Below are 27,041 nucleotides of genomic sequence, written 5' to 3'. Positions count from 1 at the left end.
AACTTTAAAAAGAATTGAGTTTTTAATTTCTTCCAGTCCCACCACCACAAATCCATGTCTGGTGCATATAATTTCAGTGAAATAAGAAATGCATTATTATGTTAGTGGGGTGGCACTTTCCATTTTGCGTCATCCCTGACCTTTGCATTAACGCCATTGCTGAGCATTAAGAGTCTCTGAATCGCCTCAATGACTTTATATGTGTGTTAAGGAGTGGAGGAATTCTGATCTTGTGTGGAAGATGGCTGTGTCGTTGGATTTGGAAAGGGCGCTGAGCAGGACAAGCAAGTCATGGAGGGGTGAAGACAATGCTTTGTCCAGATCATTCAGCAGTGGCGTGGAGAATGATGAAGAGGCTCTCAAATGGGCTGCTCTTGAAAAACTCCCAACTTATGATCGTCTCAGGAAGTCAGTTCTCAGTGAAGTTGCAGCAACTGGAAGTTTCAAATACCAGAATGTTGATGTCACAACACTTTCTACTGAAACGCGGAGGAAGTTCATTCACAGAGTTCTGCAGGTCGCTGAAGTGGACAACGAGCAATTTCTTTCCAAATTGAGGGAAAGAATTGAGAGGTAGATAAAAACACAACTTTTATCCAGTAATGGTATTCAAAACAGACTAGGGTGTTGATAATGATAATGATAATGGGTGTTGATAATGATAATGATAATGGGTGTAATTACAGAGTAGGGATTCAATTGCCAACTATAGAAGTTCGGTTCGATCACTTGACTGTGGATGCGGATGTGCATGTTGGAAGCAGAGCTCTTCCAACTCTTATCAATTTTACTTCAAACTTGTTTGAGGTAAACTGTGAATCCATTCCAGTTCTTTTATGGTAGTGTAATAAAAGCACGTATAGGGTTATGATCTGTAGTCATAAGTGGGTATTTTGTATTTGCAGCTTTTGCACTGATGTAGCTGTAAAAACAGTATTTTGGTGAAAAAGGTCCATTCATGGAAGATAAATAAAAACCAAAAACCAAAAATGACTGAACTGATTAGCTGCTAAGAATTTTTTTAATTTAGGCGTTGGACGAAATATTAAAAAAATAGAGAAAAATGGCAGACAGGTACAAGTTACAAGACTTGGACTTGGCTTAAATGATGTATAGTAAAAGATTTGGATTTTGTTCAGATTTAAGCTGATTTTTTATTTCATCTGGATTCCGATTTAAACTTAATAAATTGAAAATTCATGAAATATAGTTTTTTAAAAAGATTTGAAACTTGTATCATGTATCTTTCAATAAATAACAAATAAGACTTAATTACTATTGAGATAGAAGCTACTTTGATTATAGATATATGTATATATGATCACATGAACATAAGATCAAATTTTAGATGAAAGAAATAATGTGTATAATATAAATTTTGTCAAATGTTTTAACATCAAAAATAAAAAATTATAGCGTGGAGTCATGAATTATGGTAGAAAGGAGCTTGTATTGTTCAGTCCAACCTTGCTAGCTCTATGTTGTTATAGCTATAATAACATTACTTAAGATATGGACCTATTTAGGAAGTCAGAAGTACAATTGTAATTCAATAATTTCAGAAAAAAGTCAAAAGAAGAAAAAGATGCTTTGCTTTTTGAAACTAGAGTTGGGGTTTCACGGAAGCATCCCTAACAAGGTCAAGAGGTAGTGCCTCAACAGGGTTAAGGACAAGTACCCCTCGTGGATATCTAAGGGTAGCGTCTCCAAGGAGATTGAGGGGCAGTGCCCCTCACAAGATCCGGGGACATCACCCTTGATGCGTTCCCTATGACAATATGAGATAGGGTTGAGGGTTGTAGCCCCTATCCACCAAGTCCAAATTAAAGTCTTTAAGACCACATAGAACTTCATGTCACATGCTATTTTTCATAATTTTATCACTTTTAACCAACTTTCAAGAATCTTCCAAACCCTTCAAAAAATGCTTCACTTTCATGCTTTTAAGTTTGAGGGTTCTCAACCTTTTCTTTTTACAGACTTGACTAAGTCTTTCTAACAATACTCACTGGTTACAAATCTTTGGACCTCATTTGGCTCTGTCTACCTTGAGACTTGTTTGGGTGAATCAAGATGAGTCATTATCTATGATCTGAAACTCCAATAAAAATAAATAAATCGAAAAACATAATTGTGATGACTTTTAAGATTATATTGTAGTTATCCAAAATAAAAATATTCTATTTTGAGGGAAAATACAAGAATCACAACTAAACCAACATAAAATCAATTATCAATCAAGCAAATATCTTTGGATCATTTTTTTAAACCATTCTGATTTTAGACTAGTTTTTGTTTACTTTAATGTTGTATCTTCTCATAATTCATTCTGGTTTTCTTTTCTCTCTTGTTGGTTTTCCTTTGATCAACCATGTCAACTGAGGCACCGTTTGGATTCATTATGAGTGTCTACCCAAGGCCCTCCTCATGCTTTGGGGTAGACACTCCCATTTCCCTCAATGCCTCCACACGTCAAGTCTCTTTCAGAAAGATCACGGATTTGAGACTGAAGCGTCTCCTCATTCACACGGACCCTCCAGTTCTCCTAGCAGTTAAGATGATTCTGGGTAGCGCTCATCTGAACAGGGAAGAGTACCTGCAAGACAACAACTGCATTTCTTCCAGATTTGTGGCTTCTCTATTGGACCTAAAACTACCTAAGCAAGCTATATGGAGCCTCACCAAGGAGCTTTTTCCTGAGGAAATTCTTCAAGAATTCCAAGAAATACTGAATAAGGCCCTCCACGACTCTGGGGCACCTCGGCCAAGTGACCAGATTCTTTTCAACGCTCATGGAGAGCTCATAAAATATTACCCTTTCTTGCTAGATTTGAAAGGGAAAGATTTGGACATACATAGAGTCTTCGCCGGAGTTGGTTTGAGCTACCTCAAATGGTGGTTTCTAGGAGAGAACCTGGAGGTTCAGGGAAAAGAGGAGGATCTCTTCCAATTTGCAAGACTCAATAGAATCCTGCCCATGAAATCAGCAAACATAGAGCCCCAAGCTGACCAGAATTGCAGGGGTGGTTCTAACAGAGGCCGTCAGGTCTCTGGACGTGGCTAGGGTCGTGACTAGAATTGCAAGGGTAGTTCAAACAGAGGCCGTTGGGGGTCGCCCAGTAGGTAGAGGCCAATGAAGAGCGAGAATTGATCTGCCCCAACCTGATCTTCCCAGTGCAAGCTAGGCCTTTTTTTTCGATGCTGTGAAATTTTTTTCCTTGAAACTTAATCCATAGTCGTATTTAGCATATTTTGGTTTCTTATTATGTTTAAACTCTCTGTTGTCTAGGCAGTTGGGAATCTGCCATATAAACTTTTTAGTTCTATTATCTTAAGACTGCATAATCTCGTTGGTTTTTAAAAAAAAAGAGGTTGAATCATAATGATAATGGTTTTCTGCTTGCTTTGGAAACCAATTTTTGTTGGGATTGCTGAGAATAGGTTTATGTGAAGCTATTGTAATTAATTCAAATCAATATAAATCTTGACTCCGCCTTTACCGATAAAAAAATAAATTGTATCTTTTATTATTTTATAGCTGTTGTTTGGTATTCTGATAGACTTAATGCTTAATCTTTTTCTTTGTATAAGAAACTGAAACCCCTTCAAAATTCCTACTTCCAAATAAAAATCATAAAATCAATTATTTAGCAAGTTATTAAATCTAACTTATCTTGGTTCTGTTTAATTGTTATTCTGGACTAAAAAATAGGAAAGGCCCTTTTGATTACTGGGCCTCGTAAGTAATCTCCTGAATTATAGATGTTCAACTTTGCTTGTGGATCAAAGTACTATTTACTAGCCAGCTTGGTAAATTATGTGTGATTGCTTTAAGGTTTTAAACTTGTGTTTCAGAGAAGGGAAGAAACCATAACCCCAAATCTGATGGTAGCTTGCCTGGTTTTAGGACTTCATCTACGGCCACTTGCAGTGCGATGAGAATGTAATTGAATTTGAGGAGCTTACAATTTAACCACATCATAACAAATGTTGTGCAGGGGTTTCTGAACTACCTGCACATATTGCGGTCAAAGAGGACAACTCTCACTATCCTTCATGATGTTAGTGGCATCATCAAGCCTTCACGGTAAGCTTATTCCACCATCTCTGAATATGAAGATGCCCAAAAGGAATGCAGGTTATTTTCTTTCTTGTAATTAACCTTTCATTGATCTGTTCAGGATGACTCTTCTTCTTGGTCCACCTGGAGCTGGGAAAACTACATTGCTAACAGCTTTGGCTGGAAAACATGACCGCAATCTCAGGGTAGGTCGAAGTTCTATTTGTTTTATCCTACCTAGAGATAGCATTTGTTGTTTAGAGAAGCTGAGCTTGTTCATGTCTGTTAAATTTTGGGATACATCTGTTGTCTATATTTGGTTCCACACCCCTAAGTTGATCTTGGTTATTACAACGAATTTCTTATTGTCTGTTTGTCATAGAGAAAAGACTAATGTGGTCACATGCATTTCCACAGATTACTGGAGATGTGACTTACAATGGACACTCATTGATAGAATTTGTGCCACAGAGAACATGCTCTTACATTAGCCAGCATGATTTACACTTTGCAGAAATGACTGTAAGGGAAACACTGGATTTCTCTGGCCAATGCCAAGGTGTTGGGTCAAGATATGGTGCGTCTACTGTGCATGTATTCATTTCAGCTACACTGTTTACTCAATTTTGTGAGCATACTGATATTTGTGTTGCTTACAGACCTATTGAAAGAAATTTCGAGACGTGAGAAGCAAGCAGGCATCAAACCAGATCCAGATGTTGATGTATTTATGAAGGTTGGCACTTCTCCCAGAGGACTGTTTTCGATTAAAGTTTCTCAATGAAATCTTTGGTTTATAATTTCTACCTCTTTTTTAACACATGAACTGCATTATGGCTATAGGAAACGGCAATTGAGGGCCAGAGGACCAACCTTTTCACAGACTACGTGTTGAAGGTTTGTTTTCAGAAATTCTATATTGAGAGGTACAAATTCTTCATAGATTTTGAATATTAGGATTAGTCATCTAGGTAACTGTGCCCTTATATGTTCTAGCTTCTGGGACTGGACATTTGTGCTGATACACTAATAGGAGATCAAATGCTCCGTGGAGTCTCTGGAGGTCAAAAGAAAAGAGTCACTACAGGTGGGATATACAAGGAAAGTTTCTTGATTGCATGCAATTTGAAATTGCATTACTCAAACAGGGGTAATTTATGATTGTTTTTACGTATTTTTTGCAGGGGAAATGCTAGTTGCTCGCCCCAAAGCTCTTTTTATGGATGAAATTTCAACTGGACTGGACAGCGCTACAACTTTTAATATTGTCAAGTGTCTGCGCCAAATTGTTCATGTTCTTGATGGCACAATGTTGATAGCTCTTCTGCAACCTGCTCCTGAAACGTTCGAATTATTTGATGACATCATCTTATTGTCTGAAGGGGAGATTGTGTATCAAGGACCTCGGGAATACGTGCTTGAATATTTTGAGTCCATGGGTTTCAAATGCCCAGACAGAAAAGGGGTTGCTGATTTCTTGCAGGAAGTATGTTTTTTGATCTATTATGTAGGGCTTCGGTGATTTTTTGGTGGCAACTTCAAAACATAAAGATTCACTTCATTTGTACAAATGGTATGGAATTTTAGATGTAGGTTGATTGGCAAGTTCAAGATTACTATTGAGCTTGGTCATGAAGTCAAAATCCAGGAATGAAAACAATTTCCTTGTGGAATTCCAAAGGGGGATTTCAAGCATTGTCGCTTGCCATTGACCTCAAAAACTAAGTTTACCATTACTCTAGTTAGAGTGGACCTTATATTCAAATTTTAAATGATTTAATAGTTGTCTAGTTGTCCATCTTAACTGTGATATATTGAATTTTTATTAAAAAAATTGGATTTTTTGAATTTGAGTTTAGAGTTTAAAGTTATTGTTTTAGTTTCTGTATAGTTAGAACTGAGTTGTTATGTGCATAAAGGTTCAAAAATAGTCATTTGGAAGTGTCACCTAATACCAATCACAGATGAATAACTATTAGTACATATAAAATATTTTAATGAACTTTTACTTATTATATTTTGATTATTTATAAAAATAGTAATTGAGAGGTTAAATGTACAATAAGCGAACAGTTATTCATGTGGCCACAGTAATCAAATACTACAGCTCAATGGTTTTTGGGTAAGTTTTCTGTCATATCTCATTTATTAACTCTGTTTTTGTGTTGAGCTGCTTGAAATTGACAGGTGAGCTCAAGAAAGGACCAAGAACAATATTGGGTAGATAGAAGTCAGCCATATCACTACATACCTGTCAAAGAATTTGCAGAGGCTTTCAAGTCGTTTCATGTTGGCAAGCGTCTCACAGAAGAATTATCACATCCTTTTGACAGAACAATGAACCATCCTGCTTCTCTAACATATACCAACTATGGCGTTAGTAGAATGAACATGTTCAAAGCTTGCTTCTCTCGAGAGGTGCTGCTAATGAAGAGACACTCTTTTGTCTACGTATTTAAATCCGTACAGGTGAGCCACTTGGATCCAAAACTTGGAAAACTCAAGCATTCCTTTTTTCCAATCTTATCGGAGAAAAGAGAATGAATTTTTATCAGAGAAAGGAGAATGAATCCTGACAAACAGATAATACAGATTGCAGTAGTTGGGGTAATCACAATGACTCTTTTTTTGCGCACGGAAATGCACCAGAGGAACATTAGTGATGGAAATCTGTACATGGGAGCTATGTTCTTTGGCCTAGTCAATATGATGTTCGATGGATTTCCAGAAATGTCAATGACAGTTGCCCGCCTTCCAGTTTTCTACAAGCAAAGAGACGACCTATTCTATCCAGCTTGGGCTTATGCATTGCCAACATGGATAGTGAAGATCCCAATTTCTTTTTTAGAAGCATTCATTTTGGTTTCTGTTACATACTATGTTATTGGCTTTGCACCAGAAGCTGAGAGGTAACTCTTTTCTAATCCTCTACTTTTGCTTCATATACAATGTTGGATGCATAGAAATCTTACTGATCCACTTACAAGAGGTCTTGTAGTTCTTTGTATTAATGAGTTAAAAATATAATGATTTAAATCGTAAGGGTTATATTGTATATCATTTGCTATCATTGAGACAGTTGATCCTAACAAGACTATTAAACAAGGAAAGTATCTTTCACAGATATTCATCATAAGAGTCACACTCTTACTTCAACCATGTCTCTCACAAAATGATATTGCACTGCAATATGCTCTGATTGAGTATAATAAGCATGATCCTTGACCAAATATATTACAATTTGACTATCACTGTAAATCTTAACCATCTTCTATACCAAGACAATGCCAAGCACAACTTTTATAGCCACATAATTTTCTTAAATGCACAAGTAGCTATCATCTACTCAACCTCTATCATAGATATAGAACCACTACCCATCTTTTTCGCATCATACATATCCACATCTTCAATCTCTAACCTTATCAAAATCCATAGATTCTTGCAAATTCAAAGAAATATTTTCATCTACTCTTCTTTGCCAATGAATTGCATAATTTAAGGTACCACATAAATATTTGAAAAATCCTTTCACAACGATCCAATGTTCTGTAGTGTAGATATATATCTTAATCACAGCTCCCACCATATGTGTAATGTCAAGTTTACTAAAAATCATTGCATACATGAGGGTCCCAACATCACAAACATCACTAGTATAAGGAATCATACACATTTTTTAAAGTTTTTTTATATTTTATGATATTTTGTAACATATATTTTTGATTAATAGGAATGGAAATTTTACAAGTTCATTATCTTGCATTCTAAATCTTTGTAAAATCATTAACAATTTTTTTAGTCAATCACAATTTTTATATGTACATCTTTTTTAATTTTCATACCTAAAATAAATTTTACAACACCAGTACCTTCCATGTTGAATTGTGAAGATAATTGAAACTTAACTAAATTGATCATTGACATTTTATTACCAACTAATAACATGTGATGTATGTGATAACAAATTTATTATCTTCTTGTGTGAAATAAACATATGAATCAGCTTTGCTACAATTTAACTCAAATTGATAAGATATCTGTTAAATTTTTTATTTCACATTCTTGATGATTGCTTCAATCTGTAAAGAATTTTTGAACTTATACACAAGTCTTAGTTACCTTTCACCTTATAACATTTTAGTTGTGTCATGTAAATTTTTTCTTATTTTTAAATCCATCTATTCAATTTAAAGAAAATAGCATCAATAGCTAACAAATATCTTATTGAAATTAGTTTTATACAGGAAAGAAAACTTCTCTCCAAATTGATTATTTCCATTTGAGAAAGTATACTTCTCTTTCGATACAAATTAAACTTTATACTTCTCTTTTTTCCTTGTGAATCATATTTGTTTTTTAAATAACCATTCATGTAACCAAATAGTTTTGTTAATTTTTGTTTTCAAAAAGAGAAAAACATTTATCAATCACAAAAAGCAGATACAAAACAGCAAGGCAAGAAGCCTCAGCAAAAACCAACCATTAAACTATCATATCCGTATTTAATATTTGATCTAACACAGTAGAAAAACCCAAAGGCAAAAAGTTGCGGGTTCTTCATTAGTACTAGATAAAATAGATACATAGAAAATTCATACCATTCTAGTTTTCTTCTATTCGATCTCCTTAAAGTAGGCAGAGGTCGTTCTTAGAGATCCTTCTTTTTGTTTGCAGATTCTTTAGGCAAATATTTCTCCTCTCTGTGCTGCATGAGATGGCACTGGGACTGTTCAGATTCACAGCATCACTGGGTCGGAATATGGTCATCTCACAAACATTGGGAGTATCTGCTTTACTTACTGTGTTCGTTCTTGGAGGATTTGTGATTTCTCGAGGTACAGTCCACGGCATTATACACATGCAGTTATCTAAATTGAAGAAAACAACTTGTAGCAATCTTGATCTTTTTAACTATAATAGAAATTATTCATTGTATCACGTTTGTTCTTCAGAGAATGTACCCAGCTGGTGGATTTGGGCATATTGGTGCTCCCCATTGTCTTACGGCCAGAATGCCCTTGCTGTTAATGAATTTTTGGCTCCCAGATGGAATAAAGTAAGTGAGGAAATTCGCTGATTGATCATCAAAGGATGGCAAGCATTGGCAACCATATTGTATACTTGATTTCATTAAAGATTTTACTTGATTGCAGTCAAGTAGTACTACTCATATTATGTACATTATTTCAACTAAAATTTTCACTTATATGCAGCCCAGTGGTACTACCTTAAATGAGACATTGGGACATGCAATTATAGAAGCTCGTGGATTATTTGCGGAAGCTAAGTTTTACTGGATTAGTATCGGAGCATTGGTTGGGTTCTGTTTAATTTATAATATTCTGTTCACCTTGGCTTTAGCTTACCTCAATCGTAAGTCTCTGATGCTAATAAGTTTAAATGCACCACTGCTTTCTCACTTATACTTTATTTTTACTGTGAGATGGGAAATCTAATAGAATTTAGAACCTTTTCCATTTACAGCTTTTGGAAAATCACAGGGAGTACTATCTGAAGATGTCATTGAAGAGAAACATGTAAACAGAACTGGAGAAAGTAGCCATGGAGGGGAATTGAGCTCTGTAGATGCATCTGGAAAACATTCCAGAGGTCAGTCATAAGCTTTCCTGAAATCCTTTTACTGCTTGTGAATGTCCGAATCTACTGCTGAAAGCTGAATTTCTTTGTTTTAGACTAGGACAGAAACATATATAAAGTTTAGAGAGTTAGCCAGTGACAAGCCAAGATATTTCCTGATATCTTTCTAGTGCTTGTGAATGTGTGAAACTGCCATAAAGATAAATGCCTTGTCCCAGATAGGGACTAAAATATGTTTTACTATGAGAAAGGTACTCTTTACTCTCTATTATAAGTATTATGATGGAAAATAAGTATCGTGTTGAATGTAATTATAAATTTTCTCTTACATCTTGTGTAAGAGAACACCATAACAAAAAAGTAGTCAGAGCTTAAAGTGTGTTAATCTGTATCTGAAAGCATTATATTGCCTTAATGCGTAGTGAAAAAATGACAATTGCACTAAGAAATATGTTATAGAGAAAGGTTTCTGACATGCTAAAGTGAAAAGTCCATGAACCATATCAAATTTACAGTTCAAAACAATATGAAAAAGCAAGCTCTGTTCATTCACAGATTATAGCATTTTTGTCAGGCCATACGTACTCGCTAGAGAGAAAAGAAAGTTCGAACTCCGAATTCAATTCTACCCATGATGGTGAACTTTCTGATCTCAAAGCCTCGGTGCCTCAAAAGAACAGAATGGTCCTTCCTTTCCAGCCACTATCAATTGCTTTTGAAAACGTCAACTACTATGTTGACATGCCACAGGTTGGTGCAGCTAGATTTTGTTTGATTAAAGTTTTATATATTTAGCAACAATTTGACATGCCTCAGGTTGGTGCAGCTTGATTTTGTTTGATTTGAGTTTGATTTATTTAGCAATAATTTGACATGCCTAGCTTCTCCCCAAAAGGAAATCCGGAGCTAATAGCTAGCTCTGTGACAGGAATTGAAAAATGAAGGTATGGATCAAAACAGGTTACAACTCCTTTACAACATAAGTGGATCCTTCAAACCAGGGGTGCTTACAGCCTTGATGGGAGTTAGCGGAGCTGGAAAAACCACATTGATGGATGTCTTGGCTGGGAGAAAAACAGGAGGCTACATAGAAGGAAGTATAAGCATCTCTGGATACCCTAAAAACCAAGAAACATTTGCTCGCATCTCAGGGTACTGCGAACAAAATGACATCCACTCCCCAAATGTCACAGTCTATGAATCACTTGTGTACTCTGCATGGCTTCGTCTTCCACGAGATTTTGATGAGAGAACAAGAACGGTGGGGTCTCAACTTCCTTTCTTTGCATGCAATAATTCGGATAGAAGGTCCTCCTTTGTAATGAAACTAAGCTAGCAGGTATTTTTTATATTTTCTGTAATGATTACAGATGTTTGTGCAAGAAGTGATGGAACTTGTTGAGCTTACTCCTCTGAGGGATGCTCTGGTAGGGCTTCCTGGGGTGACAGGTCTTTCCACAGAGCAGAGGAAAAGGCTTACCATTGCAGTGGAACTTGTTGCTAACCCTTCAATTATCTTCATGGATGAGCCAACTTCAGGATTAGATGCGCGTAGCGCAGCTGTAGTAATGCGTACTGTGCGTAACACTGTGGATACTGGTCGGACTGTTGTCTGCACCATTCACCAACCCAGCATTGATATCTTTGAATCTTTTGACGAGGTAACTTCAAGTATTTTCATGATTCGGATCCAATAATCCATTACTTTGCTTCCAAAAGGGGAACTAGTTTGCAAATGTCAGAGTTAATGTAGGCCTATTCTGCAATGGTAATGCTCACTTCTCTGCCTTTCTGGAATCTGAATTACAGCTGCTACTCATGAAAAGGGGTGGCCAAGTGATCTATGCAGGACCATTGGGTCAACATTCTCATAAACTTGTAGAATACTTTGAGGTACAGTTGCTCTCTTTATTCACTTCATGGTTTTTTGTGACAGCTACTGATTAATACATGGTGCATGCCATTGCCACACATAGCAGTAAGTAATGATGCTGTTTGTTTCTTGCGTGATTAATCAGTCTGTGGAAGGTGTTCCACCAATTACAGAAGGATACAATCCAGCAACATGGGTGTTAGAAGTCAGCTCCATATCTATTGAGCAAAGTCTAGGCATAGACTTTGCTGACATCTACTCGAAATCTTCACTTTACGAGTATGTTCTTAATGACTGAACGTTTTTTGAGGAAGAACGCTAGTAATCCTTATTTCACTAACAGGACTCCTTTGAGGATATAAAACCATCATACCTTTGCTTAAAGTGCTTTCTGTTTGTCAGATGGAATCAACAATTTATAAAAGAACTAAGCACCCCTGCTCCAGGCTCAGAGAAACTAAATTTTCCATCACAGTATGCACAATCCCTACCAGTTCAATGCATGGCGTGCCTTTGGAAGCAATATTGGTCATACTGGCGGAATCCACATTATGTTGTTGTGCGTTTTTGTTTCAGCGCAATGGTTGCTCTGCTCTTTGGGAGCATCTTTTGGGACCTTGGGACAAAGAGGTTAGATACTTTTTTCACCGGTACAATAGTCTCATTTTCCACGAGATTTGTGTTTTTCTGCAAGACTTCAACATGTTTCAATTCAGCTGTCACCTATCATAATTGCAATTTATTTTTTGAACATTCTACACTCTGTTTTTGTAGAGGCAATCAACAAGATATATTCAATATTTTGGGAGCAATGTACTGCTCTGTACTTTTTCTTGGAGTAAGCAATGCATCCACTGTACAACCTGTGGTTGATGTGGAACGGTCTGTCTTCTATAGAGAAAGAGCTGCTGGAATGTATTCAGCATTCTCTTATGCCTTCGGACAGGTACTTCAAATTCTGTCACTTTCACCTTCTCAAATTATGTTCAACCATGAAAACTCAGATTAATCTGATGATTCTCTTGGTGTTTATTTGGGCAGGTGGCAATTGAGGTTCCTTATGTTCTTGTGCAGTCTGTAGTTTATACCCTCTTGGTTTATACTATGATAGGATTTCAGTGGACAGCGGTCAAGTTTTTCTGGTTCCTCTTTTTCATGTATTTCACTCTTCTATACTTCACCTTCTTTGGAATGGTGACAGTTGCCATGACTCCAAACTTCCATGTTGCAGCAATCATTTCATCTGCATTTTATTCTACATGGAACCTCTTTTGTGGGTTCATGATTCCTCGACCTGTAAGACAATTTTAAATCCTTTTTGTTGAGGCAAATTTTATATTACATTTTAAACTAAACTTTGAAATGTTTAGCAGCAAATCATGATTATTAGTAATGCAATCAAATGCGTTTTCTTTACACCAGAAAATGCCCGTGTGGTGGAGATGGTACAACTGGGCGTCACCTGTTTCCTGGACATTCTATGGTTTGGTTGCATCACAGCTTGCTGATGTGGATACAGAGATGGTGACAGCAGATGGGAAAGTGATGGTGTCTGAATTCATAAGGAACTATCTTGGGATGAGACATGACTTTCTGGGAATTGTAGCATTGGTGATTGTTTGCATCCCTATTGGCTTTGCTCTTTTGTTTGGTCTGGCCATTAAAAACCTCAATTTCCAAAGAAGATAGGCGTTTCATACAACCAGTTTATTGCACATTCAACCAACGTATCAGATAGGGAACTATTCCATTTTCTTGTGATAACCGCATGTATCATACGCTTCAGTTGAAATCATATGAACATCTCAACAATGCTCTGTAATCCATCTTAACATGTTTGTATTGCAAATTGTATCTTGCTTTGTAACTACCACTCTTGGAAATAGTGAAGGAAAATAATGGTGATTTGCTGATCACAACACAAACAAATTTTCAAAAGTCTAAATTGTTCTAGTGAAATGAGAGGTAGGGCATCTATGATATATATAATCTGAAGAGAGGTGACATTGTGGCACCACTAGTAATACAACTGCAATCATAAATTCATACAAATAATGGACTGTAACAGTAATAAACATTGCTTGCCCCAATAGGGATTATTGTTGTTATCTGCCCAATGGGCATTATTGCTACCTACTGTGATCTGCATCATTGCTGTCTACTGTGATCTGCATTATTGCTATCATTCTCCCTCATAATGACCATTGGGAAGAACATGGAGTAGATCTTTGAGCTTTTAAAACCTTTCTTGAGCTAAAGGCTTTGTGAAGATATTTACTATCTAATCTTCTCTACTACAATACACAATCTTGACAAGCCTTGTTGAACCAACTCTATGATATAGTGATGTTGTATCTCAATATGTTTGGTTCTACTATGAAATAGTTGATTCGTTGTCATTTGTATAGGACTCTTGTTGTCACAATACAACAAGGTAGGTCCATTCTGTATTTAGTGTAAGTCTTCTAGAAGTCTTCTCAACCACACAGTTTGGCAAGCTGCTGGTGTTGCAGCTTTGTATTCTGCCTCTGTTGTAGAAAGTGATACAATTGGTTGTTTCTTGGACTTCCAAGAGAACAATGCAGAACTAAGACTAAAAGTGTAACCAAAAGTAGACTTTTGATCATATGTTGAACCGCCCAATGTGAATCTGTATATCCAACCAACCTACTATCCTCTAAATGCTGAAATCTGAGACTATAACTCAATGTCCCTCTTAACATATCGGATAATCCTTTTAGCTGCACTCCAATGTGTTTGCTTAGGCTTCGACATGAATCAAAACACCAAGCTCATTGCATATGTGATATATGGTCAAGTAGTAGATCAGTAGATCAAACTTCCAATCAGTGGTCTGTATAGAGTGGCGTCCACTGGATTTGACACATCTAAGTTAGACAATTTAAGTCCAAATTCAATAGGTGTTGCAACTCTTCATCTAAAATTTTTGTAGGATATCTGAAGCGTATTTTTTCTAATACATCAATATTTCATATTTTATCATATTGCCTCCTAATGCTATGTTGGATTTGTCTAGAGTTTGTAACCATTATTATGTTTTTATGACTTAGTTATCATTTTTCTTTCGAAAAATGTCCCTTTTCTTATTATTAGTTCCCTTGTAGCCATTTTACAGCGTATCCAGAATTTCCAAGGTTCAATCTATCTCTACTTTGTGATTCTACATTTGTTCTTAATTTGTAACTTCAAGATTTTAGACTTCTAGTTCATTGTTTGTGTTATAAGATGCTTTGATTTGATTTGATTTTTTGTGTATCAAGAATGCTCTTCAGAACATATAAACTCTTTGAGATGTAAGTTCTAGTTTGCTTTGCATCCAAGCTTTAAGGACCTCATCAATGTTAGTGCTACAATTATCACTATTTAGTTCAAGTTCTCTTGCATTATTGAGGTTTTATTTTTCTTTTGTATCCAAAACTTTGGATATTGAGCAGAGGTTTTTCACAATTTTCCCTTCACTGTCCCATTCCACTTTTTCTACATAAGATCTATCATCCGATTCTCGTAATGGGATAAGAACAACTCTACTATCATTGACAAATGAAATTTCCTCTTTATGGGAGTATAATTGTTAGGCAACAATTAAGCTAATACTTATAGTTTTGCTAAGTTATGTTTTGTGTAATAAGACAACCATTGGTTCTCGCAGGGGTTAGTCGGTAGTTGTGATGGTTAACATCTCCACCAACCACTAGGTGTCTTATATAGTGCAATGTAAGGGAACCATGGCAATGTTGTTGTTGATGTACTAGTTTTTGGAATGCAATAAAGAGGAACATCTTTTTGCCATATTGTTGTGACTATGACTATTAATTTGTGTTCTGAATATGATTGAAGTTGTTGGTTATCTGTTCAGTGTATACTTCCTGTTTATTCCATGAACTTGAACAACTCACCGTAGGGAGTAAACATTTTGGCGCTGTTGCCGATTCGAATTTCGGAGATCAACATGACGGCAGGTGGTAACCACTAATGGGTCGACCATTCAAACAACAGTTGATAGTCACTGAAGGTGATACACAGGAAGAGGCCACGTAGGCGGAAGTACAAGAGGATCAACTGACAGAGGATTTAGTGGAACGGTGGGACATTTCCGTCACTCAGTACGTGCAGAGGGAAGCTAGAGAGAGAGCGGTCCCTGAAGGCACGTTACGTGAGGAACACATAGTAAATTTTGTAGTGTTTGATCTTCTTAGGAGCCTTCCTAGACTGCTGGCACGAAATCTCATTGAACGACAAGAGAAGAGGGAAGAAATCAGTCGTGAATGTTGTTGGCAGTAAATCCTGCAGCAGTATGAAGAAAGCAGTAGTAGGGAAGAGGAAGAGAGGGATATGAGCAGACATCGTACCCCTAGCAATTAATGCCCCTAAGTCCCAACAAAGACCGACGATGTGGTATCAACAAAGAAGTAGGTGAGGGGTTGGTATGAAGATCCCTACATATCAAAGAACAAAACGAGCAGAGACGTCGGCTAAGGGAGATTGCTGAAGGCTCAGAGAGTTTGGAAAGGCAGAGCAAGAGTCGGAATGTGAGTTGGAGCCGTAGTCGGGAGAGGTAGAAACCGTGTGCGTGAAACCAGCTGGTAGAGGTTGCAAGCAACCTATTTTGCTGGACGTAGTAGAGGAAGATCTCGCTGACCAGGCTGCTCACTTGACATTAAGCGAAGAAACCAGAACTCAGTCAGTGAGCAATCCGTCAGAGCAATGCGACTGTGACGAAGAGGTCATACGGGGCCTGCAGGGTGAGGTGGTCGAACTCTTTGAAAGTAATCTGTATAGGATTGGGAGTTTGTCTCTCGTGGAACAGTCAAAAAATAGGAGGGATTATAGGAGTGAGGGTGACCAAGGTGCGAAGGACAAAGGGGGATGTAGAGAAAGATCGCATATGGAGCCAAACAATCCAATTTGGTCGAACACACACGGTACCTTCTAGGCAGCACATAACGCCTTCCAAGCGGCACATAACAACTCCCAGGTGAGATAGAGTACCTCCCTAGTAAAAGCAATGGCACACAACTAGAACACCCCAGAGAGACAAAAGCTTCCAAGATTCATGGGAGACGGGTCAGAGGACCTCGTATGACACTGCAAGACATGCATAACCATCTGGGTAGCGAACGACCAAGACGATCAGGATTATTGGTTGAAGGCATTCCTAGCCAACCTTCGGGGGATTGCAATTGACTGGTATACGTACCTTGATGCCTAACATAAAACATCATGGAACAATTTGAAGACGGCCTTCCAGGAGGAATTCAATCTCCAGTATGACGACAATGAAATTGTGGCCGAGATTTACAATACCAAACAAGGAAAAAGTGAAAGTGTCTGGGATTATAATCGAAGGTTGAAGGAACTATTGAACAAAATGGAGAACCAGACAATAGATGACCTGAAGAAAAGATGGTTTGTCGAGGCGTTGGTACTATCCCTCAGGCGGAAGATGAAGGTAGTCCCTCTGTTGTCATACAATGAGGCTTATAACAGAGTGATGGACATTGAAAGCGAGAGTAAAACATCGAAGGGGAAACAAAGGGCAAGTGATGATGACAATATAGATGGAAGTAGCGATGATGAGTCCAAAACCGTGCAATCTCTCTGGAAGGATATGTTGCGGATGATGGAGTTGAAGGCTGATAAGGAGAGTGGTAGAGATGACAAAGAACTTTGGTACACCAACTGCAAGGCAGAAGGGCATATGAAGGGAACATGTTTGAGGAAATCTTTTTGTGACATTTGTTAGGTACTGGGCCATTTCACTAAGGAATGCCCGTACAATCTAAAAACATGGAGCACACAAGTGCTCTACACTCAAGGCGAGAAAGCTACTCCACCAGCTACACCACCTAAACAAACAGCAAACTCGGAGGCTTCACTAGGAGGATACCACAATAATTGGCGCGGGAACAACTGTTCCAATAATAACACACCAAAGAGAAAAATTCAGTATGATGCAAAGGGGCGGCCCATGATGCAATGTCAAAGATGTAATGAGTGGGGCCACTTTGCTCGGGAATGTTAGAGAGGGAACAATGGTGGAGGTTTGTTGTGCAAATGGTGTGGTTCTGGAAACCACGAGGACACTGATTGCCCAAAAATAGAAGGGAGTAAATATGTTGGACGTGAAGGAGCTGGACGAGGAAGTACTGGCAATCACAAGATTGTAGAGCAAGAAGGCGATGTACCTCGATCCTCGTACGGAGAAGGAGAGACTTTCGGAAGCTAAGGCTGACGTAGAACAGGTGATGGCGGAGGAATGAAGTGCCTCACACAATACTGTTAGTACCCCACTCCGGTCAAAGTCCGAGAAAACTATCATCAAACAGATGTTGCATACCATCGTACCTGTATGAGTGTCTAACCTTCTGTAGACAATGCCACAATTGAAGATGGCTCTTATAAGCATAGTTGGTGACAACATTGCCAACTAGGAACACCGTTAGACGACAGTAGATCCATCTGGCACATACCCCATGGCGGCAAAAAAATTACCTGGTACGTCTACTACGGACCCCATGCTACTCACTGTAAGCATTGGTTAGAAGCTGGTCGTGGTCGAGATGGAGATAACGGGAGAAAAATTGACAAACACCAATGTTGACGGCGGCTCTGGAGTGAACGTGTTGTCGGAGGAGACATGGAGGAGTTTGGGAAAACCAACTCTCTGGCCACCAACATTCCACCTTGTCGGTGCCAACCAACATAGAATCAAGCCCTTGGGGACACTGATGGTACAAAAGGTTATTGTTGGAACTCAACACTTTTTCCTTGACTTCGTGGTCATGTGCTGATATTGAGGTATCTAGTGGAACATTTGTTGTTGCTACCTCTTTAGTTACAGATGGTAGAGTTGAGGGTGTCGTGAATGTAACTTCAGCACTTACCAATGGAGGAATTGTTGTGGTGGTGGTGGTAGTGACGGGTAAATCTACTGAAACATGTTCTGCAAGTGCATCTTGCAAGGTTTCATTAAAATCTATCATGGTGGATTCAAAAGTAGATGAAGGGATATCATCTAAATTAAAGAAGTTGGTTATTGTAAAAAATTGACCAACGGTCTCTGATTGCGTCATACCCATACTTAGATCTCCATCTTCTTGAAAATCTTGATCCTCTTCATCAGAGTCAGATTCAACAGAGTGGATGACTACTTGTGAAGCGGTCGAGGCATCTACTTCAGTTGGATGTGATACTTCTTCTGCTTGTACTTCCTCTTGTTGAGGAATTTCAACTTCTTCAACCTCCTTTCCCTTTCCAACTTCACTGGTAGGTGGTTGTTCTGGCTCTTTCGCTACTGCTTCCTATGATGTGGATGATGATTCACCCTTCTTTGGCCCTTTAACTATAAATTTGATTTTGGGTCCTTTACCCTTCGACTGTACCACAGGAGCTAAGGATAGTGCTTGCGGGTCTACCTTGCTCTTTGTTCTTGTTTCAGCTGTAGCTATCTTGCCCAATGGGCCATCACTGTTGTCATCATCTCCTGAACTAGCAGGAAGTTGTTTCATCCTGAGATTTTTCTTTACCAGCCATGCATTGGTGTTTGCTAAGATAGGAGAGATCCTCTGAGTAATAGATTTGTTTTCTTTCTTCGACCATTGCACAAGTGGAAGTGGGGAGTCAACAATCTTCTTCTCATAATAAACAGGCTCTACTATGTCATCTGTGTCTTCCATGGTCATTGGGATCTTAGCTAAATCTAAATTTTCAATTTGTTCCAAAGTAAGACAGCTGAAATCCATCCTTGTTATATCCTCCTCATTCTGACAATCCACCCAAACATCCTCAAACCTATAGACATGGGTATAACTCCTCCTGAGTTTTCTCTTTATGCCACGAAAGTCAAAATTGTTTCGTGCTTTGAATCTTCGCATGGTATTCCATTGCATTTCTTCTTCCATGTTCTTGGCTTTAGGGTTGGTTAGTACCGAGTACCTACTAATTGATTCTGGAATTTTCAGCCCAGTCTTAATTCATTTTTTGTATATATAAATGCCCATGAGCTGATTTTTACATGTTTAGGGGCATAATTTTGTATATTTAAATGGCAATGAGTTGATTTGTACATATGTACATGCCAAATTTTGTATATTAAAATGGCGATGAGCTAAATCGCACATAATGTAATGCCAAATTTGGTAGAAAATCCCATGAGATGATTTGTAAGACATTTTTTTGTATAATCAAATAGCCAAGAGTTGATTTGACCATATTTAGAGGCAAATTTTTGATTAATACGTGACAATATTTTGTGACTATTTTGTGTGTCAATGTTTTGTGACTATGTTTTGAGTATATTTGATGTGATAAGGTCAATCATGAGTATTCTTGATTCTCGTATAATCATGGAGAATTATTTGAGTCATATATTGAGACTAAATACAATTTGAGCAAAAATTGTCACTATTGTCAAAAAAGTTGTCAAGCAACTTGTACATTGCACCGATAGGGTATGATTCTCAATGTTTCGACACTTTTTGACGCATGACAAGAGCGTGCCTATCATAAACCTTTCCACCTAGATGAACTCATGACATCGGTTTGTGCACACGATGAGCCAAACCAATTCTAGCCAATCCTGCAACTTTGCATTGCATGCAACTGACGATTTTTGTAGTAGGCAAAAAAATGCTACCAATTGAAAATGGCTCCGAGTCATCAAAAACCGAGATAGGCCATTATCGAGAATCCTCATGCGACCCCACAGGTTCAAACGAATCGACCATATGTGTCCTAGATTTGAAGAAACCGTCCGTCAAATTTTGATAATTTTTTGGACTCAGGGCATTTGAGAGATCGCCCTGGTACGATATGACTCTCGACATTCCGGTGCTTTTTGATGCACAAAAGGGGCATGCCAAGCAAACCTACCCACCCGTATGCGCTTGTGATGTCAATTTGTGCACACAACGAACCAAATCAATTCTAGCCAATCTTGCAACTTTGCATTGCATGCAACTGACAGTTTTTGCAGCAGACGAAAAAATGCTACCAATTGAAAATGGCTCCGAGTCATTAAAAACTGAGATAGGCCATTGTAGAGGAGCCTCACACAACCCCACAAGTTCAAAGGGATCAACCATATGTGTCGTGGATTGGAAGAAACAATCCATCAAATTTTGATAATTTTTTGGACTCATGGCACTTGAGAGATCGCCCCGGTACGGTATGACTCTCGACATTCCAGCACTTTGGGATGAATAATAGGGGCATGCCTAGCGTAAACCTGCCCACCCAGACACGCTTGTGATGTCCGTTTGTGCACACAATAAGCTGAATCAATTCTAGCCAATCCTGCAACTTTGCATTGCATGCAACTGACAATTTTTGCAATAGGCGAAAAAATGCTACCAATTGAAAATGGCTCTAAGTTGTCAAAAGCCAAGATAGGCCATTGTAGAGGAGCCTCAGGCGACCCCACAGGTTCAAACTGATTGACTATATGTGTCCTAGATTCAAAGAAACAATCTGTCAAATTTTGATAATTTTTTGGACTCAAGGCACTTGAGAGATCGCCTCGGTACGGTATGACTCTTAACGTTTCGATACTTTTTGATGATTGATAGGGGCATGCCTAGCATAAACCTGCCCACTTGGATGCGCTCGTGATGTCGGTTTGTGCACATGATGAACCGAATCAATTCTAGCCAATCTTGTAACTTTGCATTGCATGCAACTAACGGTTTTTGCAGCAGGTGAAAAAATGCTACCAATTGAAAATGGCTTTGAGTCGTCAAAAACTGAGATAGGCCATTTTAGAGGAGCCTAATGTGACCCCATAGGTTCAAATGGATTGACCATGTGTCCTAGATTTGAAGAAACAGTCCATCAAATTTTGACATTTTTTTGGACTCAGGGCACTTGAGAGATCACACTGGTATGGTATGACTCTTGACGTTCCGACACTTTGGGATGCACGACAGGGGCATGCCTAGCGTAAACCTTCCCACCTGGACACACTCGCGACATCAGTTTGTGCACATGATGAACAAAATTTGACCATTGCAAGCGTGAGGGTGCTCTTGCACCAAACACATATTGTTGTTTATATTCAAATTGCCGATTTTTATTGTTTATATTCATATTATTGATTACATATGCAAATATTTATTTAAATTTATAAAAGGTCAGCCACCAAATACAACGAATACACAATAATGAACTGAATACAAGGAGTTTTGTAGGGTTAATTCAACATTTTAGAAATTTTATCAAATCATATTCCACGATTGCAATGTTTTATATCATATATTTTTGTTGTTTATATTCATATTGTTGATTACACAGGCAAATGATCAATTAAATTTATAAAAGGACAACCACAAAATACAATGAATACAAAATAATGAAAGTACGCATTTATTGGATCGAATATCGACACACACACACACACACACACACACACACATATATAAGGCATGTCTGCCAAGTCAATACAAGTATTACAAAAATGTGGCATATGCCATGTCCAAATCGATATACAATAAAAATGTAGAATATATCTACATGTATTGGTCATTCTATGACCAAAACTAACACTATATGATCCTAAACTTGTGGTGGATCATCAAAATCAAGCCTCTTCGATGCAGTACGCGGCTCTGTAGATGGCTGCAAAATCACAATTCAAAAGACAAGTTAGAATTATTTTGTAGAAAATAGTTCATAATTAACAACATAGCTATGCGTTTAACTATAATTCCTTTGTAATTGAAATATAGATTACCTCATCGGCTGATATAGGAGCTAATGTCTTCGCTCTCCTCTCCTTGTCACTCTTAGGAGTTTTCTTGAAGACATACTTAAATGGATCCACGTTATGGTCGTACCACGAAGGGGTCTATTGTAGATTAAATGTACAATTAATACAATGTACTAACATAAATATATCAAAAAAAATTAAAAGTTATAATATAGAGAACAATGACGTACCTGTGCCTGAGATGTTTTTCCAATGGACTGAGGATGGCTCACCATCGATGGAGAAACTGTCACTATTACCTATACAAAAAATGTTCAAAGATTAAATACAATTAATATAATGATAAGTATTGTAGGTTAAAAATAATTAATGTAATATATCAAACAAAAGTGTACCGGATCCTGAGATGCTTCTCCAATGCATAGAGGAGGGTTCACAATTGATGAAATAGGTAATGGATATTTCCTCTATGAAAAAATTATAAGATTACAATATATCACAAGTTCACATGTATGCGTGCATATAATCATGAAATCAAGAAAATAAAGTAGAGATACATACCTCTACCCTCTCTTGATCCACTGGTGAACTAGGTGCATTCAACAAATCCACATAGCTCAATGACCAGTGCACATGTAAAATAGACAAAAAACACTAATCAATCTACAAACCCCAACTAATACTTGATTTCAACATTTTCAAACAATTGAACAACTAAAAATGTGTTCAATTACCTTCTTCCCACGTTTTGGCGTCTTCGAGGAATTCTTTTTCTTAGGACGAGCCCTAGATGTGGAGGGGGTACCCTAAAAAAACAAAATTAACATGAGATATTAGTACAGATAATATATTAAACATAATTTTAAAAATCTAAAATGAAATGACTTGCATATTCCATCAGAACAATACATAAAAAGGGTTGTACAAAATATGATACTATATAGCCTTGTAGGCTAAAATCGATCACTGAGAGCATGATGTCATCAATCTGGGACATTTGGTCCCCTGTCAACACCTACAAACCAAAAATTGGACCAAGCATTAAATATAGTTAGTATATCTTGTATTTTTTTGAATTCAAAGTGTTCTATTCTATTTTAACATGTTACAAAATTTATACCTCAGGCATTGAAGTTGCAGTTGTAGTAACTGGGGGAGGAGTATGGGATACCGATGTTGCATCCTGAAATGCATATTATTTGTCTCAATTTAAATCAATGTATAAATGAAAATTCATTTATGTAATTATAAATTTAAAGTGACTGATAAATAAAATGCTATGAATTCAAATCAACACACCTATGTTTGTTGCTCATGGGCAAACACTATGTCCATCAACTCATTTGTCAGCGTGAAATCCTTAGCCATGCGGGCCTGACATCTACTCTCGCAAATCATGCATGGATGAGATGTGGATCCATCTGCATCGGCTACATCATCTATCCTCGAGCATATCCCCGAGCAATTGACACACATATATTGGATGGGCTCTCTGTCGCCACCTGGAGCAACTAATGGCTCATCATCCAATACAATAGTGTGTGCTAACGACATCCCATGCTAGATGATGGCACTAGTCAATGTTGTGGCTGCTTGAAGAGTCTAGAGCTCCATCGACTCTTTCATCTCTACTAAGACAACATGATGCACCTTGGGTTTGGGTGCTAGGGGGTGATGACTCTTTGCAGGTAATCGCCTATGGGCTCCAGGTCTATCTTGGGCAGAGCCACCACCTCTACCATAGAAATCTCTCATGTCAAAATAGTTTGGGCGCTCATTGAACACAAACTCACAATATACTTTTCTCAAAAAATATAATGACACCTCATAATTATTACAAGGTGGATCATCATAGACCATCCACCACCTATGCCAAAAAAGATTCTTCATCTGCACATTGGTACACCAATGTATGGGAAACCTCTTTGCATTAAGAGGTAATGACTAACCAGTTTTGGGATTAAAGAAAAGGACACATATTTGTTGTTTACTAATATTTTTGTTTTTTACTCCTTCATATGATAGCCCATCGGCATAGAATTGACGACACCTATCCCTAAAGTTTCCCCATTTGTTAATTTGTGTGGAAACAACTATGACACCACTAGATAATATTTCTAGGCTAGTGGCGAGGGATTGATGATGCTCAAGTTCGAATGTTTTCAATTTAACAATCAATCTATTGATTTTAGACTTATTTTGTCCTAACTGATTAATTAATTGCTCTCGTGTTTCAAGTGTGTGGTCAAAATGAGGAATTGGGGGTGTATCTTGTGGGTTTACAGGAGGTGTATTTGGTTGTTCTTGTTTTGGATTAGAAGAATTTGGTTTTTGAAACAAAAAATGAAAAAACCTAATCAAAATTAATGAAATTAAATTCAAAATGTAAAACAAATTGAACAAACGGGAAAGAAAGACAAAAATTAACAAAAACTAACCTTGATCCATAGTGTTTGGAGGAGAAATGTAGCACCCTGTTCATGGTTTGGGAGAGAAAATGAAGAAAAAGCAAACTAAAAATGTGCTTTTCACGAGAAAATAAGACCTAGTTTTTTTTTAAAACTTTTTTTGATAGGTACTGCATACACGGTTCTTTTGGGATTATTAGCCCGTATGTGCTCATTTTCCTATAAGTCGCGCGTATGTGCTCATTTTCCTAGAGGTAGCACATACACACTACTTTCCCTAAAAGCAGCGTGTATGCACTACCTTCTCTAGGCTCAAGAACAACAAACCTAAGCGCGTACGCGGTCATTTCAAATTTTAGAACCGCGTAGGCGCTGCTTGTTTTTCCATGTTTTTTTTGGGTGTTGTCCACTTTTCTAACCACCATCTTTGTGCACATATCTGTCTATCTTAATGCATCTTTTAGTTTATTAATGTTTTAAAAAAATTATTTCCCTTTTTTTTCAAGTGTTTTAGTTTAATCCTTTAGGGTTTCTTGGCGGGGCATTACAAAAATGCAAAAAAAAAAGCAATTTGTATCTAGAGAGTTTATTAGAGCAAATGTGAAAATCACTCTCATTTATCATTATGGAGTTAAATTTTAGAGTAAATAATATAATTTAAATTATATTTTATGCATTCAATACTACCATAATTAAGACTTCATGGAATGCTATGTTTATCAACTTCATTGCTCAATGGTTAACACATTAGGTTGAAATTTGGCTTCACCAATTGATCTTCATTCATCCTCAAGTAACCTAGATGCCATCATCACATTAAGTTGGTCAAGTTTACTTATACAAATCCTATCATGTACTTGATGTGTTGACAACTAAATTTTATTATTATTTTTAATTAATAAGTTAAAATGTATAAATAAGCTAAGTAATAGATATTTTATTATGTGAAAACAATGATGTTCAAAATAAAAACATACAATCATTTTGGATCTAGGATGGTCATGTATGGTTCCAAGTGATCTACACATTGTATGAAGAATGGAATTTTCATTTAAAATTTCTTTGATAGTGTAGCATTATAAAATTGTGACTTGGCAATTTTCGACCGCATTTGGGTCTTCACATTGGTGGATGAATCCCTAAGCCTGATCGGAGACCCGAGACATGCTCAAAACACCCAAAACTTGCATCATGAACTGCTTCTTGTCACTGCCTGTCCTAAATTAGGGCAGGACAGGGGCATGGCGCCCCTGTCCCCCCTAGGACAAGGGCATGGCGCCCCTGTCCCTGCCCTATTTTGGGCATCCCTTGATCAAATCCTACATTGGGCTTGTCAATTGTGAGCAGGAAAAATGTTTTCCTATGTTGGCCTAAGATGGAAAATCAGTTATAAAAAACCTAATTGGCAAGTAAATTAGGAGCATTTTCCCCTCCTATTTGTAGATGTTCAAGAAGAGAAATTCAACAAATTAGTCGATGATAAGCGAAGTTGATCATAAGAAAGCATTCAAGTATTCAAGCATCCATTCAAGCATTGATCATTTCAAGTCTCCTTGCAAGGCTAGGTGTTGCATTCAAGTCAAGGATTCAACCATTGAAGAGGAGATCTCTACCAACATTCAAGACATTCTATTCTACATATCCTTTCAATCAATTCTATCAACATTTCAATTGCATCCTCTCTTGAGGTAAATTTTACTTCAAACATTTCCTTTCAATTAAATTCAATCACTTGGTTAATTCCAAAATAGGGTTTGACCTGAAGGCAAACCCCCAATCCCAACAACATTCCCTCTCTTTTATGTGTGTAGGTTGCAGGTGTGCAACTGTAATTGCAGGTTTAAGCTTCATTTTCAGAGACGGAAAAACCTTTTTCGACGCACGGATTTTTCGGAGGACCGAGTGCAACTTCAACCCGGTCCCTTCAACTTTTGCTCAAATTTGTAGGAAATCTTCGTCTCGACATTTTACTGCTAATTCCAGGTGCACGGCTTCATCCTGCATCTCTATCTCAAGATATAATTGCTTCTTTGTCATCTTTATACTTAGTCTCAATTCGCTTAATTCAACTTGTCTATTTTAAAATAGGGTTACTTTACTTTCCAAATTCATTGTCAATTCCTTACAATTCATTTAACATTCAATCTCTTTCAATTGGCATTCGATCTAGTGAATTCAACCCCCCTCTTTTAAATGTAATGCACGTGAGAAGTTGAAGGGAATCCTTTGTGAAACTTTCACTCCTTTCTTGAGGAGGGTAAAGCTTTCCACTTGATCTCCCCTCATCATTTTTCACCACATTACATTTTGGTGAACCCGACGTCTTACATGCTTTACATTGAAAATTATTGCATATTTTTCATTACAAGTTTAATT

General features: G+C 37.5%; 1 protein-coding gene across 1 annotated transcript; it reads left to right on the top strand.

Annotated features, from left to right (window-relative positions):
* Positions 1-241: 241 nt before the first annotated feature.
* LOC131075651 (ABC transporter G family member 39) lies at positions 242-13,588 on the top strand. Its single transcript, XM_058012484.2, has 24 exons — positions 242-573; positions 687-807; positions 3,999-4,087; positions 4,182-4,266; positions 4,478-4,637; positions 4,720-4,796; positions 4,904-4,957; positions 5,057-5,147; positions 5,245-5,546; positions 6,248-6,529; positions 6,653-6,969; positions 8,738-8,898; positions 9,016-9,119; positions 9,277-9,436; positions 9,548-9,673; positions 10,236-10,411; positions 10,590-10,922; positions 11,032-11,322; positions 11,471-11,554; positions 11,680-11,813; positions 11,937-12,164; positions 12,309-12,480; positions 12,576-12,830; positions 12,957-13,588. The coding sequence occupies exons 1-24, from the start codon at positions 242-244 to the stop codon at positions 13,221-13,223; spliced, it is 4,401 nt and encodes a 1,466-aa protein (XP_057868467.2). The 3' UTR covers positions 13,224-13,588.
* The last annotated feature ends 13,453 nt before the right edge of the window (positions 13,589-27,041 follow it).

Source organism: Cryptomeria japonica, chromosome 6, assembly GCF_030272615.1.
Source record: "Cryptomeria japonica chromosome 6, Sugi_1.0, whole genome shotgun sequence".
NCBI classification, from domain to species: Eukaryota; Viridiplantae; Streptophyta; class Pinopsida; order Cupressales; family Cupressaceae; genus Cryptomeria; species Cryptomeria japonica.
This window is presented reverse-complemented; position numbering and strand designations above follow the sequence as displayed.

Excerpts from the sequence above, each read along its gene's own strand:
- LOC131075651 (XM_058012484.2), top strand. The coding sequence starts at position 242 with ATGGCTGTGTCGTTGGATTTGGAAAGGGCGCTGAGCAGGACAAGCAAG. Across the intron at positions 4,638-4,719 it reads AGGTGTTGGGTCAAGATATG|ACCTATTGAAAGAAATTTCG; the intron begins GTGCGTCTACTG and ends TGTTGCTTACAG. Across the intron at positions 9,674-10,235 it reads ATCTGGAAAACATTCCAGAG|GCCATACGTACTCGCTAGAG; the intron begins GTCAGTCATAAG and ends CATTTTTGTCAG.